Source organism: Triplophysa rosa, linkage group LG25, assembly GCF_024868665.1.
Source record: "Triplophysa rosa linkage group LG25, Trosa_1v2, whole genome shotgun sequence".
NCBI lineage: Eukaryota > Metazoa > Chordata > Actinopteri > Cypriniformes > Nemacheilidae > Triplophysa > Triplophysa rosa.
In genome coordinates this window covers 6,831,996-6,847,420 of record NC_079914.1, presented here as the reverse complement: position 1 = coordinate 6,847,420, position 15,425 = coordinate 6,831,996, and the positions used below count along the sequence as shown (strand labels likewise).

General features: G+C 39.4%; 2 protein-coding genes across 2 annotated transcripts; both read right to left on the bottom strand.

The window, feature by feature from the left end:
• Window positions 1–2,075: 2,075 nt before the first annotated feature.
• On the bottom strand, window positions 2,076–4,133 carry LOC130549036 (beta-1,3-galactosyltransferase 2-like). The gene is made up of 2 exons (XM_057326169.1): window positions 4,090–4,133; window positions 2,076–3,327 (listed from the first exon to the last, which is right to left on the bottom strand). The coding sequence occupies exons 1-2, from the start codon at window positions 4,125–4,127 to the stop codon at window positions 2,367–2,369; spliced, it is 999 nt and encodes a 332-aa protein (XP_057182152.1). The 5' UTR covers window positions 4,128–4,133; the 3' UTR covers window positions 2,076–2,366.
• A 2,084-nt stretch (window positions 4,134–6,217) lies between these two features.
• b3galt10.1 (beta-1,3-galactosyltransferase 10, tandem duplicate 1) lies at window positions 6,218–11,028 on the bottom strand. The gene is made up of 2 exons (XM_057326029.1): window positions 10,968–11,028; window positions 6,218–8,402 (listed from the first exon to the last, which is right to left on the bottom strand). The coding sequence occupies exons 1-2, from the start codon at window positions 10,970–10,972 to the stop codon at window positions 7,277–7,279; spliced, it is 1,131 nt and encodes a 376-aa protein (XP_057182012.1). The 5' UTR covers window positions 10,973–11,028; the 3' UTR covers window positions 6,218–7,276.
• Between the last annotated feature and the right edge of the window lie 4,397 nt (window positions 11,029–15,425).

Here is a 15,425-nt window from a genome sequence, read left to right as displayed (position 1 = left end):
CTGACTGAAAAATGTTACAATGTTTGTTTAAATCTTTTATAGACATTTTTAATATATTTAATATATTCAACAGGTTTTATAAGATCTAGGAAAACTCGGCCCATAGGAAACCACCCAATTCATCAAAATCCATTGGTTTCCCTGCTTAGCATATTCTTAGAGATACAAAATTTCTAAAATCATATCACTAAATCACCAGATTCTGAAATCATATTCACTGAAAGATTCTGATTTGAGCATTGCTATTTCGTATTTACGACCATTTGTATTAGTATTGACTATCGACAGGCTGGAAACAAGGCAATGTAATCTGTAGAGTTTGCAAACAAAGTGGGAATCTGACTTTTTTTATCATTAAATATAAATAAGAATGTAATCTTTATTGTAATCTCTTTAATGTAAATCTCACCAGGTGTTTTCTTTTCAACGGGTGTTTTAACTCAGTCGGTAGAGCATTGCATTAGCAGCGCAAAACTGATAAAATGTTATTAGTTAGTTGCTTTGGATAAAAATATATGCCAAATAAATATGAATGTGCTGTTTTCTTTCTTTTTTGTAGACAATGCATTTTTCATTGAAAATGCTGGGCTTTCATTCATGCACACAGTACAAACAATCCCTCTATTGCACAAATAAAGTTGCAGGTATAAAGGTCTTTAATTATTAGTAAGAGGTCTCTTTGGAGAATAACAGTACACCACGTGGGAGTAAATGAACCTGCATCTCTGAAAATACAGTCTGCTTCAGTCAGTGTTACCATGACAACACAACAACAGAAGAACATGAAAGAAGACGTTTGGGTCTCGTTTCTGAATTCAGATGGTAAAAACACATATAGCCCACCCTATATATATATATATTAAAACACAATGTCAGGAAATTACATTTTGTCCAAATGAACTTCTAATGCAAAAGCATTTTTTAAAATCCCGTCCTAAAATAGCACAGTTTAGCATTCTTGCAGTGCCTAATTTCTAATAAATAGATAAATAAAATAAATATATTAATTAAAAAAATTCTGACGTGCAAATATTCCCGTCGATATTTTCCTCTCAATATTCTCGCAATTCATCCACTTTAAGCGTCGTCACCGCCACCGTGACAACCCGGGGAGTTTGGTGAGAACAAAACAGACCGTTTATCAATTTCAGGTAAATTAACACCTGCAATGGACCCAGAAGGAAGGCAGTACAAATCTGCAACAAACTCACAAGACGCAGGTAACAAATGTAAACACTTACATCAACTTCAGACGCGATCAGATGAGGAGAAAGAGGTCGAGCCACACCCGCGACTGTTTTAACTCAAACTTGTGCAGCTGGAGTATCGCATTTGTCCCTAGACTAAAATTGACCATGGCAACCATAGTTTCCGCCGAAATGTTACGGTTTATGTACTGTAAAATCATACTATCAGATACTATTTCTGGTATTTTTTATTCGTTTGTTGTTTGTGATGACAAACTCTTGATATCAGTATGGCATAAAAGTGGTTTTGGGAGTTAACGTTTAATATAGATAGCCTCTGGATAATAAATACTTTGACGTTAGCCTATATATTTGTCGTAATTTCATAAAATCCATTGCAAGGGTTAAACCTTTATTTTTTGCACATAATATGCGTTTAGGCTTTTAGTTTATGGGTAGTTTACAACAGTTTAAATCTACTTAAATCTCAGATCAGAATTTGGCCTACAGCTTCTGTCAGCCTCTGCTGGCGAATAATGTTACTACACCATCATCTATATTTCTCCATTGACGACCTTGTAACCTTGTATAATTTTGCATGTAACGTTGACCTTCGGATGTTACAAATGTGGTCCCAGCAGTCATATAGTACTATATAGAAATGTAAATTCTATATAGAAGTGTTTTACATTTCAAAGTTGTGTTATTGTTTCTTCAGGAAAAGGGCATCTTAGTTCAGGATGCAAATTGACCTAAGAATCCTCACAAGCACACACAAACCTGGTATTGACATGCATGAGATTCGATCATAAATCAACACTTAAGTTTAAACTATCCAAGTCATGTAATTCATATTCTCAAGAAGTGAGGAATGCATCTGACGGCATTTCCAATGAAATACACCCTGGACCGGTTTATAGACATGCAGTAATACGCTGATTAAGTAATTGATGAACTTGAAAACCCTGCCTTTAAAATGTATGCACAGGCAGTCACACAAGATGCATTTTTAGATGCTTATACATGAACATATAAGTGTCTCACCTGACCACTTTTGATCAAATAATGGATAATACCAGGTGAAAGGGCCATATATGGTTTTGTTATCTGAGCCTGGAACTAAAAATACTTTTCTTTCTTTCAAAAACATGCAAATTTCGACATTTTGCATCCAGAACGTCAGCAGGGTGTGCTGGAGGAGTGGATGTCTGTCCAATAGGAAGTCAGCTGAGTCGAGTTGTATGTAAGTATTGCTATTAGTCTGGAATATAAACAGCGATTGTACTGTGGAGGTGGTCTGACGACAAACTGATGCATATTTGGTGGTTTTTTAGGGATGATACCCAAACGCTTCAGACACATGCCGAGATACGCGTCCTCTATAAATATGGGTCTGATGTGCAGCGAAACCCGTACAATCTTCTCTGGCAGGTCCATTGAAAAGATGTAACACATGCCCACAGGATATGGAGGATATCGGGATCTGGGATAGACATCGTGAGGGAGATAAAACTTGCTGGATGGATCTCTCAGGACGCTGTTGCTGGACAATATGAGGCCAGTGATGTAGTTCCTTTGCAGTGTTTTCAGATTCACAAGCATGTTAATGAGGTTTTTGATGTTGAGGAGGACATCTGCGTCCACCTTTACGGCGTAAGACGCCTGCGGACACTTTGTGCTCAGCCATTCCATCATTACCATGGTTTTAATAGTTAAATTCCTATAGGAGTCCCTGAAGTTACTCTGCAGCAGGTCTTGGTACCGCTGGTTTTCTTTTTGAAGTTGGTTCTGCAATGTCTCATCGGTTCCACTCCGTGAGCCCAGAAGAAACAGAACCAGGACCGCCTTGTCCCTGACCAACTCCTCACTTCCCCACGTCTTTCTGATGGCGTCGCGCGCTTCAAAGTTCCCGGGGGCCACAGGCACGATGACCACCATGAAGGGCTTATGCTCTGCACACTTCTCAGGCTGGTCGATGATGAATGTGTATTTTTGGGGGTAAGCAACATGGTAGTACCCCAGTTTTTTCGGCAACCTCCACAGCTTTCTTTTTTCAAGGGTAACAATGGTGAAACACAGGAGTAAAACATTTCCCAAAATCAGGAGACTGACCAGTAGCCAAGTCTTGTAGATCATCTGTCTGCAAAACAGAGGCTAAGGAACATCAGTTACATCTTTTAAACGATTATGAACTTTTGCGTACTTAATTATTAGTCATCAAATGTATGACTTCTTAACTACGTTCCCGTTCTGACCGTAATAATCAAAGATTCTTAAGATCCCATTTAGGGTTCTTTGGATGCCATAATGGATTATCCGGAGAACTTCTAGACACCGATTTAGTTCTTTGAGAAACTTATTTTGGGCTTCCTTAATGGATCAAGAGATGGTTCGCCCAAAAATAAAAATTATTTAATCATATAATCACCATTATGTCATTCCAAACCTGACTTTCTTTCTTGTTCAGAACAAAAAAGAAGATATCTTAAATAATGCTCGTAACCAGACCCCATTGACTTCCATTGGTTGGACACAAAACCACTATCAAAATATCTTCTTTTGTGTTCCAATAGCCATATACAGGTTTTAAACGACATGAGGGTGAATGATCATAGAATTTTCATTTTTTTAGTGAACTATTCCCTTAAATATTAACTTCATAAAACTTCCTCAAGCTAAGTAGATTATTACTTACAAAATGCGGTGCGCCATTAATGTAAATAAACAAATGCTTTGATGTCTGGCCATTGTGCCGAGAGGCTTGAAAACTCTAGAACAAAATCGTATTACATTTTCCTAATGTAAATTTTCATCCTTACTAAAATCACAGATTAGTACAGAACTCGAGTTACAGAAGGTTCCTCAAAGCCATCGGTTGTGATACTAAACAATGTTTACATACCTTATCTTTCTCTGGAAGTAAGAGAGACACATAGCCATCCAGAATTCACCAGAAGTCTCATCTGCCACCTGTTAGCTCCTCCTCCTGGGAGTGAGGGAGTCTATCTTACTTGCTCTTGACCCATTGGCTCTTTTTAAAACCATCTGGTGTCACTTGTGTAGACTTATCCAGCGTTTTTACTTTGCTACTAAAACGGTCGTATTTCCGGTCCATCACTGACTCATTTGGCCATATTTTCTTGTTTGATGGTAAGTTACAAACAATGGAAGAATATGACAGACTATGGTCAATGTGAATTACTTCTATAACTGCCTATTACTTTAGAAGTATTTAAACATACTGATATTTCTCAGGTTGTTACACCTATTCACTTCTTACCGTTTAACACTTTTAGATCATTATGAGTGCCTGGCAACTTCATAGTCACCTTAGCAGCATTGTTTGCATGGCATGCAAAACTCAGGTGAATGTTTAGTCCTTGTGAAAACATGGAAGAACTTCAAAAAAGGACTGGATTTAGATGTTTAGATGGTGGTCTGCTCAATCCCAGTTTGAGTTTTAAAAAGATTGCAGTAGGAAGTCCTCTTCAAGATTGAACCAACCATGTTATCACTGACTGGAAAATGTTTTATTGTAGGGCCTTGTCACGTGACTGATAACGCGTGGAGGTTGGTTAGGGTTAAAGGCAGTGAAAGCTGCATCTTGAATGAGAACTGGTTAGATTACATCAGACAACAGAATGTTTGAGTTTTCATGTTTATATTGGACAAAGTCTCAGGTAGCAGTACCAAAAAAACGCTGCAAATGTAACCGGTTTAACAGTATATATTGTAGACACGTTAAAAGACAAACATTAACTTTTGACTTTTATTCACATTTACTGAAACAGCACCAGCCATGTTTACTTGTACAGTATATCGTCGCTGTCGGGCGGAATCCTCGCATCTCCAAAACCATGAAACTTTTCACTTTCACTTCACTTTCACTTTATTATTTTTCAGGAAATTAAAAAAACTGCATATTTTTTGAGTTATTAAACATTGTATCGTTAAAGTTGGTATTATACCTTATATTGCTATCATATACTGTTGTGTACCAACATTAACACAACATTTCCCCAAAACCATGTTTAATCGGAGATACGAGGTTTATGATTTGGGAGCAGGGAGATACGAGATTACACTGTCATTGATAAGAATGGTACGGACACAGACGTCGCTGCTGCCAGCAGTGTTCATCAAAGTCTGTGGTCGCGTTGAGCCTTTTGACAAGAGACGAGGCTTTAAGAGCTAATGAAAGCTAATGATTGTGGTTACATACATCTTCCTAAACTCTATTTTAAACGTTAGAGCTATGAGTGATGCAATACCAAAATAAAACGTTAAACAGGCTGTCAAATATAGGCGGAAATTAATCTGCATGCAAATAAAGTCGGCGGTCGCGTTGAGCCTCTTGACAAGAGAAAAGGCATCAATCGTTAACCAAAGCTAACGACTGTGATGACATGCATCTTCCTAAAATCTATTTTAAAGGATTAAGAACTATAAGTGATGTAATACAAAAAACGATGAGCTGACTAGGATGTCTAACAGGCGGAAATTAGCCGAATCTGTTCGCAAACTTACTTTCGTGGCTCACGGGCTTCCTTCTGCACCGAAGCATTACAGCTATCGATTTTTAACAAAACAGGCCTACTCAAATGTATCTAACCTAACTATTTTCACTCGTTATTTTCAATTAGGAGACGTAATGCCGAGAAGCTCCAGCAGAGTGAAGAAGAGGTGGAGTTACGAGACTTCTCAGACAGTTGAAGTGTCCAATGGAGTTAAGAGATTTGCTCTCAAGCTATTTTCAATACTTTAGATTGGTTAATAATTTGTAAAAAAAATAACAGACCCACATGGGGACTGACCAATAGCATCGATTTGTGAAAAAATATGAAATTGACCAAATTTGGACATAGGAGGTTTCCGCCCGACAGCGACGATATGCAAAACATCGCCGTCCATTTGTCCCTCTTCCCAGAGCCATGACCGACTTTAAATACGCTTTCCGTTCTATTAATCGGACCATGCCAGTATTCAAATAAAACTTTACTCTCTCATTGACATTAAAGAACGAGGGGGGTTAAAAAGAAAACAAATCACAATAAAAAAGACAAGTTTGCACATTAGCTTTTTAGGGAAATGTTATAATGGAGCACAAGCAAAACAGCAAACATACATTAACATGATCGCAAATCAAATTATAAGTCTGAAACCTCAAGGTGGACAATAGTGACAATTCAATTATTTCAATTCATAAATCTAACAGTTATACACTTACTAATACTACAGCTTGAGATCAAGCAATGTTGTAACAATCAGATATTCTGAAAGAACAAACACATTACACTTGACAATTGAACTACACAATATAGATACACACAAACATCAATAATCAGTGTATCAATCTATATATATTAAATATTGCAGATGAAGGTTGATGGTGCGCTTTCTGATTATGATGTTTACAAAAGTTTAAAGTTTAGAATTAAACCAGAATATCCATTTTCACTACTAAGTTACACAACACAATAATAAACAGCTATTATGTAGATAAACCATATATGCAAATAACACAGACCCAAAAGTGCTCCAAAACACTACAACACACTGTTAAAAATGTAACATTTTTATGTGTTGTAATGTGTTAAAATAAATTAAGTTTAAAATAAAAACGTTTATGTTCTGGTTCTGGTGATAACGTGTTAAACATAATGGTGCAGAATGCTTGAATATTGAACATTTAGCTATTTTTTCTTTTGTAATTGATCAAAAAGCAAAAGGAGGACATAACAAATGTTGAATATCAAAATGTAAAAAAATTCAGTAAGAATTGTTGAATGCTGATAAAGACGAAAAATCGGAAAAAAAAATTATAAATACTGTGCACTATTGTCTCATAAATCTTTTTTGCCTAATTTTTATTTCCTGACCCATTCAGGCGTAACACATTGTTGACGTAACAACATGAATGTTGTTCATCTAAAAATCTAAAGAGTCTCAAAAATTGGGTTTTTTCTAAAGTAACTCAACAATAGAAATATTCTGTAAAAAATTACAAAAACTACAAAAACTACAAATTTAAGTAATGTACAGTACAGACAAGCATAAAATTACCTCTTCAAACAGAAACTTGATTCCTTTCATACAGACCTCTTAACATCCTTCCAGATGTCAATTAACTGCTTAGGAGAACCCAGGATTGTTGTAATGACCCTCAGACACTCCTCACGTTGGTATTTGCCCATATAGGCTTTGAATTGAGAAGGATCTGGGGGACTTGAGGGTTGAATTCCTAACCGCTTTAAACAAGCACCCACATATGCGTCTTCGATGTTGAAGGGCTTTATGTCCTTGGAAGCCTCAACTATTTTTGGGGGAAGATCATTGGAGAAAACATATCCCATCCCCAGCAAGTATGTGGGGTAGGTTGGCTCTGGGTACATCTCCTCTGGCACGTACCATTTTGAATTTTTGCTTCTGACAACAGGTCGGTTCCACATCACCATGCCTGTGATGTAGTTCTGTTTGGGTGTTTTGGGGTCCAACAGAAGGGTCATTAAATTCTCAAGGTTTAAGAACATGTCAGAATCGACCTTCATGCCATAAGACGCTTGAGGGCAGCGTGTGGCCAACCAGTCCATGATCACCATCGTCTTGATGGTCAGGTTGACGTACGTGTCTGTAAAGTTGCTTTGCAGTAGGTCTCCATGTTGTCGGCTTTCTTCATTTAACATTTGTTGTGTTTTATTACTTTCAGCTCCACCGGGCAAACCCACTACGAACAGAGTCATTACCGATTTTCCCTGGACGTTGGTCTCCGTCCCCCACGTGCTCCGGATGGCTTTCCTAGCCTCCAGTTGTTGGGGGGCCACCGGCACCATCAAAACCAGAAATGGGTTCTGCTTGAGACATTTATCAGATTCATCTAGGATGAATTGATAGTTGTGTGGATGAGCTACATGATAATGTTCTGAGGTAATGTTATTAGTCACAGCAACTGTGGTAGTTTGTGTCGTTGTTGTGTGTTGTGTAGTAGCTGTTTGTTGAACTTGCTTGTCGCGGAAAAAAGGGAACTCGATTACTACATAATACGAGTGTATCTTTTTGGCCAAATTTTTATACAGAGCGTTCGGGGTCATAGCCAGCATGTGAGGGACAAAAAAGATGTACACAACAGTTAACAATAAAAATGTCAATGCAATTAGCAATATGAATCCTTTTTTAATGTCACTTCTGTATGATGTCCTGTTCTGAACCATGTCACACCTAAGAGAGAGGGTAAACAAAATGTTTGATAAAAAATGTAAACTCATCAATGTTGAGTCAAGTATTGCTATTACAGTTTTAGTATTTTATATTAAGACCTTTTATATTAAATGTTTTATTTAAAAAAATAATTTAGGAGTTTTTTTGTTGTTGTTGTTTTAAGAACAAATCTAACAAATTTAGATGTTTATGCAAAATGTAAATAAATAATAAGTAATATTAATTAGTTTAAAGGAGCTGTATGTAATAATTTTACTGTATTTAATCAAAACAATACCTTAGTATGTTCGTGGACATTTAGGAAACATGCTAAGTTCATATATTGGTTTGTCCAAAAAACAACGCTATAGCCAGTTATTCCACTCTGAAATGTGCGTGCCGGAATGTTTGTTTTTGTTTTGGTACATGTGACCCCGCCCACTGACGATTTACCCACTTGTGTATTTCCACAGCTCGGTGGCCAGTTGGCGACAAACGATCTGGGTCAGAGCAGATTCCACCCTTTACAGTACTATTACGTTGCAAACTTAGAAAGGATTACTGTATTATTTTACAACTTAAGAGGAGTAATATACAATTTTATTACGGTTATTTAAACGCGACAGCAATATGGCCCCCCGTAAATGTGACCTCCGGAGGACGCGACCTCTGAAACGAGCTGCTGATTGAGTTATATTTGCAAACAACAAAACCACTGCAAACGTATCAATTATCAGATAAACTTACAGTGTACGAGTTTATGCTTTCCATTACACTCCTGTAAGTGGAGTCTGAGGAGGGGCGGGGAAAAACCCTCGCCAATATTTTGAATTTGGACTGCGATACCAAGCTCAACCGCTATGTGTCAATGTTACATACAGTTCCTTTAACTTAATTAAAATGAGCTATCTAAACTCTTAACCCTTAAATGCATACCTTGGGTGACCCAGGGCATCATTCACTACCCTCCCTCTGATTCATTGACCACGTTTACATGGACGTCAGTAATCAAATTATTTGCCTTATTCTGAGTAAGCTAATATTACGATTAAGGTGTTTACGTGAGTTGCTTTAAGAATATACCTTTCATTTGTACATGTTACACTACACAGTTCGATTAATGGCATACGTCATTACGTCCCTAAGCGACGCCGTTCAACGTTACCTCCATAATTTCATGTATCAACAAACAGTTCGTTTTCGCCATGGTACCACGTACAGTTTTTGGTGTTTCATTTATTTTCTAGAATTGTTGGCATCTTTCTTGTTTCCCGTTCGGACCAAAAATGTGCTTTCTAGCTTGAAGCCATGTTGTTTGCCGTAAAATTAAACTGCTGTCCACTGCCGTGCGTGTGTGTAACCTGTCACAAAGTGCCACGAAAGTTCCTACGCGCCGGTAATAGTGCGATTAAGCTGTGTACATGTCTACACCGCACTTCGATAATGCGACTAAAATAGGAGTACTCCACCCGTCTTAATTCAATTTGTGTTTACTATGATTATGAGTTTAGACGGATTAAGCTAATCAAAAAGCTCTGTTTACATGATCCATTCTTAATCAGAGTATTGTTTTAATCGTGTTAATATCGGATTATTTTTGTCCATGTAAACGTGGTCATTTTCTAAAATTAGACCTAGTGAAGGTACAACAAAAGATGCTTTCATTTTCATTTGTGGAATTGTTACTAAAGTACAAGGACAGTATTGTACTAGTGGTGGGCACCGGTGTACTTCTTCTAACTGTAGACCAGTTTTAATTACACACACTGTTGGAATTTAAAAAAAAACCCGGCAGACCGGTAGGAGTGATTAATCAATAAATCATGCAATTCCTTATACAGTGCAAGTTGCGAGATTATAAAGTCAGGCGGGTCTGCTTTGTTTTATATAACAATTAATTTGTAATATTAATTTGTTATGTATTATGTATTAAAAACAACAATAATAACCACAAACTAAGCATTCGTTTTAAAAGAAAGGGTCTGTTTATTTGTGTTAGCAGGAACATTTATTATGTTATTCGTTTTGTTAATAAGGAATAATGTTAATGATAAAGAATTTGTGTGGAAATTTCCTCACAGCACATCCCTTATGAGTACAACTCATTACTTGTTGTATTCATATTTTAGACATTTGATTATGCACATTAAACAGTCAGGTAAAAACCTTGAAACCGTAAGAAACATTAAAAACCATGATACAGAGTTTTGGTCAAACCGCCCAGCACTATTTTGTACAATTTGGGCAGTTTAGAGATCCAACCGTGTTAGATAAAAATCCTGGGTCACAAACACCCGGATATGTAATAAAGATTGGGGAAACACTCATGCATTTAAGGGTTAAATCTTTATGTCAATTTTACATATCTATCTATAGGATGATATTTTTGCTGTAGAACTAGGTAAAATGTTGATTAAAAGATTTGTTTTTTTCAAGGCAATATTTTTTCTAGCCACACAGTTACAAGTTACACAATTTCCTTCTCATTACACTATTTAACTAATAGCCTAATTATTTATAAACTCAATTATAGATGAATTGATAGATTTAGAGAATTCATATTATGAAAAAAAAAGTTTAACTCACTTCATCCAGACACTTTTTTTGGAGATTTTTACCTCTGTGTCCAAGTGTTTGTCCACATTCAACCAGCAGCTAATAAGGTCAACATCTGAAAGTTACAGTTGCTCTAATACTGCAATTTGCCCCTCCTCCTGTGTTCAGGTGTTTGTTGAAAATTAGTTTGGCTAAAATGCTGCAGGACTTGTTTTATTACTTAGATCGTTATATAACTGTAGAGGTTCGTTTCAACCCTGCTGCTGTGGTTAAAGGTATGGCTTGATGAGCTGGATTATGGTTGAAAGAGCTGCGTGATGCGTGACAAAAATCACAATTATTTAACACGATTACTTATTGACTTTAGAAACAATGTATTTATTAAATAAAAAACAAAAAAATAATAAATAAAAATAAATGAAGTATAAAAATTCATACAATTAAAAAAGAATATAAAAATAATACATTAAAAAGTATATTAAAAGAAATACGATCAAATGTTTTGTTTACTAGCCCAGCTTACTGAGAAATAAACATAGATTCAAAAATTTGGTAACTTCATTCATGTGAATAAACATACTTGGCAGGTGTATGTGTGCATTTAGGGAGGGATAGAAATGCACCTTGTAAAGGAAAGAAGTGTGTTATGGGTTTATTTACGTTTCCATTTATGCATTTGGCAGACGCTTTTATCCAAAGTGACTTACAGTGCATTCAAGCTACAGTATAGATGTCATGGTTCTGCCTCACCTAGTCTTGGATTTCCTGGTCCTGAGGCAGAGCCATGACAAAGTCTTTGGTTATGTGTGGAGAGAAACATATTATTGTCCTTTTGACAGTAGTATGCGTTCTCTCCAGTGTCTCGTCATTAGCCCCGCCCCTCTCGTTTCCTGTATTGTTTCCCGGCCGTGTCTAATGTTTCCCACCTGCCCTTGCTCGTTATCCCTCATTTGTCTTCCCCTATAAATGCCCTCATGTTTCTTTGTCTTGTGCCTTTGGATTGCGTGTACTAAGTTGTGTATGTATGTATGTGTATCTCCGTGTCGTGCTCCTGTTAGTTTGCCTAGTAGCAGCTGTGGACTACCTTTCCTTGTTTTGGACGTTGTGTCGTGGTTAGTGGTTAGTGGTTAGTGTTTATTGTTTATTTTACCCCTTCAAGGGAAGTGTTTGTTTTTGTTGAGTTATTGTTATAGTGATCGTGTCCTGTTTTCCCCATTGTGGGTTTTTGTTTTCTGTTCTGTTGTTTATTAAAATCTTGTGTTAACCCCTTCACCGCCTGCCTGCATTTGGGTTCTTCCTGCCACACCCGTGACGGAATCCAAAGGCCAACACTGAACCCAGCAGGCAACAGTATGGACTTCAACCCCACCGACCGCTGGCCCTGCACCTCCAATCCAGTTTGGTGGGAGGCAATAGCCTCCCAGTCACGCACCGGAGGTGGCCCGTTTCCAGCGCAGCGCCATCGTCAATTGCGGGACTACGCTCGGGACGTCGAGGCCAGGGGAGCTTCAGTCCCTGAGGTGCTGGTCCGTGCCTATCTGGTGGCCGGGATGGACGATCCTCCACCCTTTCCGGAGCGGGAGGAGATGGTATACCAGCCGTTCCCACAGTTAGTGGAACGGATGCAGCTCCGAGAGGAGCTAGTCAAAGGCTCCTCTCCCAGCTGCCATCAGGTCTCCTCTCGTCCCGCTCTGGTGTCCGTCCCGGAGGACCGCGTGATAGGTACCCTCACTATCGGAGGCCCAGCATCTCCCGTCCCGAGTCCGGCAGCTCCTCCACCATCCACCAGCCTCGTGGGCAAGCGGGGGAGGCGAGCATCCTGGGGGTCCACCTCCGAGGAGTCCCAGCCGGAACCAGCCATGCCTTCTACATCCTTCCTTCAGCCGACCTCCAGGCGGGTGGCTCGGCTGAAGAACAAGAGGCAGCAGCGGGCAGCGCGGGCTCCTTCCAGTCCGGTGCAGCCGGCGTCCAGTCCGGTGGTTCAGCCGGCGTCCAGTCCGGTGGTTCAGCCGGCGTCCAGTCCGGTGGTTCAGCCGGCGTGCAGTCCGGTGGTCCAGCCGGCGTCCAGTCCGGTGGTCCAGCCATCGTCCAGTCCGGTGCAGCCGTCGTCCAGTCCGGTGCAGCCGTCGTCCAGTCCGGTGCAGCCGGCGTCCAGTCCGGTGCACCCGGCGTCCAGTCCGGCGTCCAGTCCGATGTCAAGTCCGATGTCCAGTCCGGTGTCCAGTCCCGCGCCCCAGCCGGTACAGCAGCCGGCGTCAAGCCCTGTCCGGCCGGCCTTCCAGCCGGCGTCAAGCCCTGTCCATACAGTAGTATGCGTTCTCTCCAGTGTCTCGTCATTAGCCCCGCCCCTCTCATTTCCTGTATTGTTTCCCGGCCGTGTCTGATGTTTCCCACCTGCCCTTGCTCGTTATCCCTCATTTGTCTTCCCCTATAAATGCCCTCATGTTTCTTTGTCTTGTGCCTTTGGATTGCGTGTACTAAGTTGTGTGTGTATGTATGTGTATCCCCGTGTCGTGCTCCTGTTAGTTTGCCTAGTAGCAGCTGTGGACTACCTTTCCATCATGGTCTGTGTCAAATCAATCGAAAATCACGAAAATATAAGTTTACTCTCAAATCTGTACGTTTTTAAATAAAAAAATTAAATAAATAAACCGCGGTAAAACGAAATGACCGTTAATTTTTAAATGACGGGAGTGCGCGACAGAACGGAGAATACACGTGCTCGAGCGCACACACATACAGTAACAGACAACCACACTAAAGAAGTACACATGGATATATATGATTGTATTTTCATTTAGCTTAACTAGTTTATTATTAAATGTGCCCTTTAATGGCTGAAAATAATTTCATTTGGTCAGTATAACATGTGTTAGTGTGATCTTATAAATTCTGTATTGCACATATGTCACTGACGTTTACCAGTTTTGACTGTTTTTACCATTAAAAAATACCCTAAAAATAACCCTCAGGGAACGTTGTTTTCTGGTTGCAAAATAATAACCAAAAAAGACCCATCAGGTAACGTTATTTTCCGGTTATTTTCTGGTTGCAAAAAATAACCAAAAAATAACCATCAGGGAACGTTGTTTTCTGGTTATTTTCTGGTTTTAAAAAATAACCAATAAATAACCATCAGAGAACATTACTTTCTGGTTATTTAAAAAAACAGCCTGCAATGTTCTGGGAACGTTATTTTCTGGTTGCAAAAATAAAACCTGAAAAGAACGTTCTTAGAACGTTATTTTTTGGTTTCCAAAAATAACCAAAAGGGAACCAAAAACAAACGTTAGGGGAACGTTCTGTGTTTGCTGGGATTAAAACATTACAAGTATCTTTTAACATTAAAAGAGCACCGTTCCATGAATTATTTCAGGGTTGAAGTGGGAATTATCGAATTTCCGAGAGCAAGTGAAGGCAACAAAAGTTGCTTATTGCCCAATAAATCACTTACATATTTTCTGTTTCTGTTGTCAGTTCTATTTTATAACCAAGACACATCATCTGATAAAATCACCACACACACCTTAAAGAGCGGAAGCCACGGCATTAGCATTAGCCGTTATGCTTTTTTTTTGCTAAAGGTTGTAGGATTTCCATTAAGCGTCTTTAGCTTCTCCCTGCCATCTGCCGCTCACTCACAGAGGCGTTTCCTGCACCAGGAAAAGCGAGACCTCGCGCAAGCGGGACAATACTGACAACATTTTCCCACTGAATGAACGGTTTATCCAAAAAGTCATTAGGTTTGTCGTTATACACTTCTTCTGAACAAAAGCCGCTAAATGGGTCTGAAAAGTCGCTAAATCTAGTGTAAGAGTTGCAAACTTAGCAACAATGGCCGGACAAATTATGAATGAATGGGAAACAGTGCCTCACTGTAGTCATGGCGGGGAGGATCTTTGGCTTTGTGGCCCGCCACGGCAAAATGAATATAGTGGAAACACTGCACATGGAAAATTTCAACGTAAAAATGGTTAAAGAGATAGTTAATCCAAAAATGCTGTCATCATTCCAAACCTGTATGACTTTCTTTCTTCTGCAGAACACAAAAGAAGATATTTTGAAGAATGTTGGTAGCTGAACAGCCCTGGCACCCATTCACTTCTATTGTATGAAGAAGCGAACAGCGAAGTGTTGTGGCATGAAAGACACAACGTCTCGTTCCCTCCATCAGGGAACAAAGGTTACAGTCGTAACCGAGACGTTCCCTTTCTGTCGGTCTCTTGACGTTGTGTCGAGACAGAATGGGGTCCCTATATGAAACGCTACAACGCTTCCGCCGTGTCATCGATTCTAGTGGAGCAACACTGACAGGCGTGAGCGTGTCACCAGTGAGCGCTAATGCGAATCGTGACCTTCCAGTGGGAAAGTTAAGATATCAGGAGCTAAACAAAGTCTGAGGGATCTTACCATCGGCCGTACGGGCGGAGGCCTTCTGTTCTCTATAGCGAGATAGCCGCCCAGTACCGTAAGGGACACTGGGAAACG

What these genes read in the sequence shown, in the direction of transcription:
- LOC130549036 (XM_057326169.1), bottom strand. Translation starts at nt 4,127, where the DNA reads ATGGCTATGTGTCTCTCTTACTTCCAGAGAAAGATAAG. An exon ending in TACTTCCAGAGAAAGATAAG is followed by an intron (nt 3,328 to 4,089) that starts GTATGTAAACAT and finishes TCTGTTTTGCAG; the next exon opens with ACAGATGATCTACAAGACTT.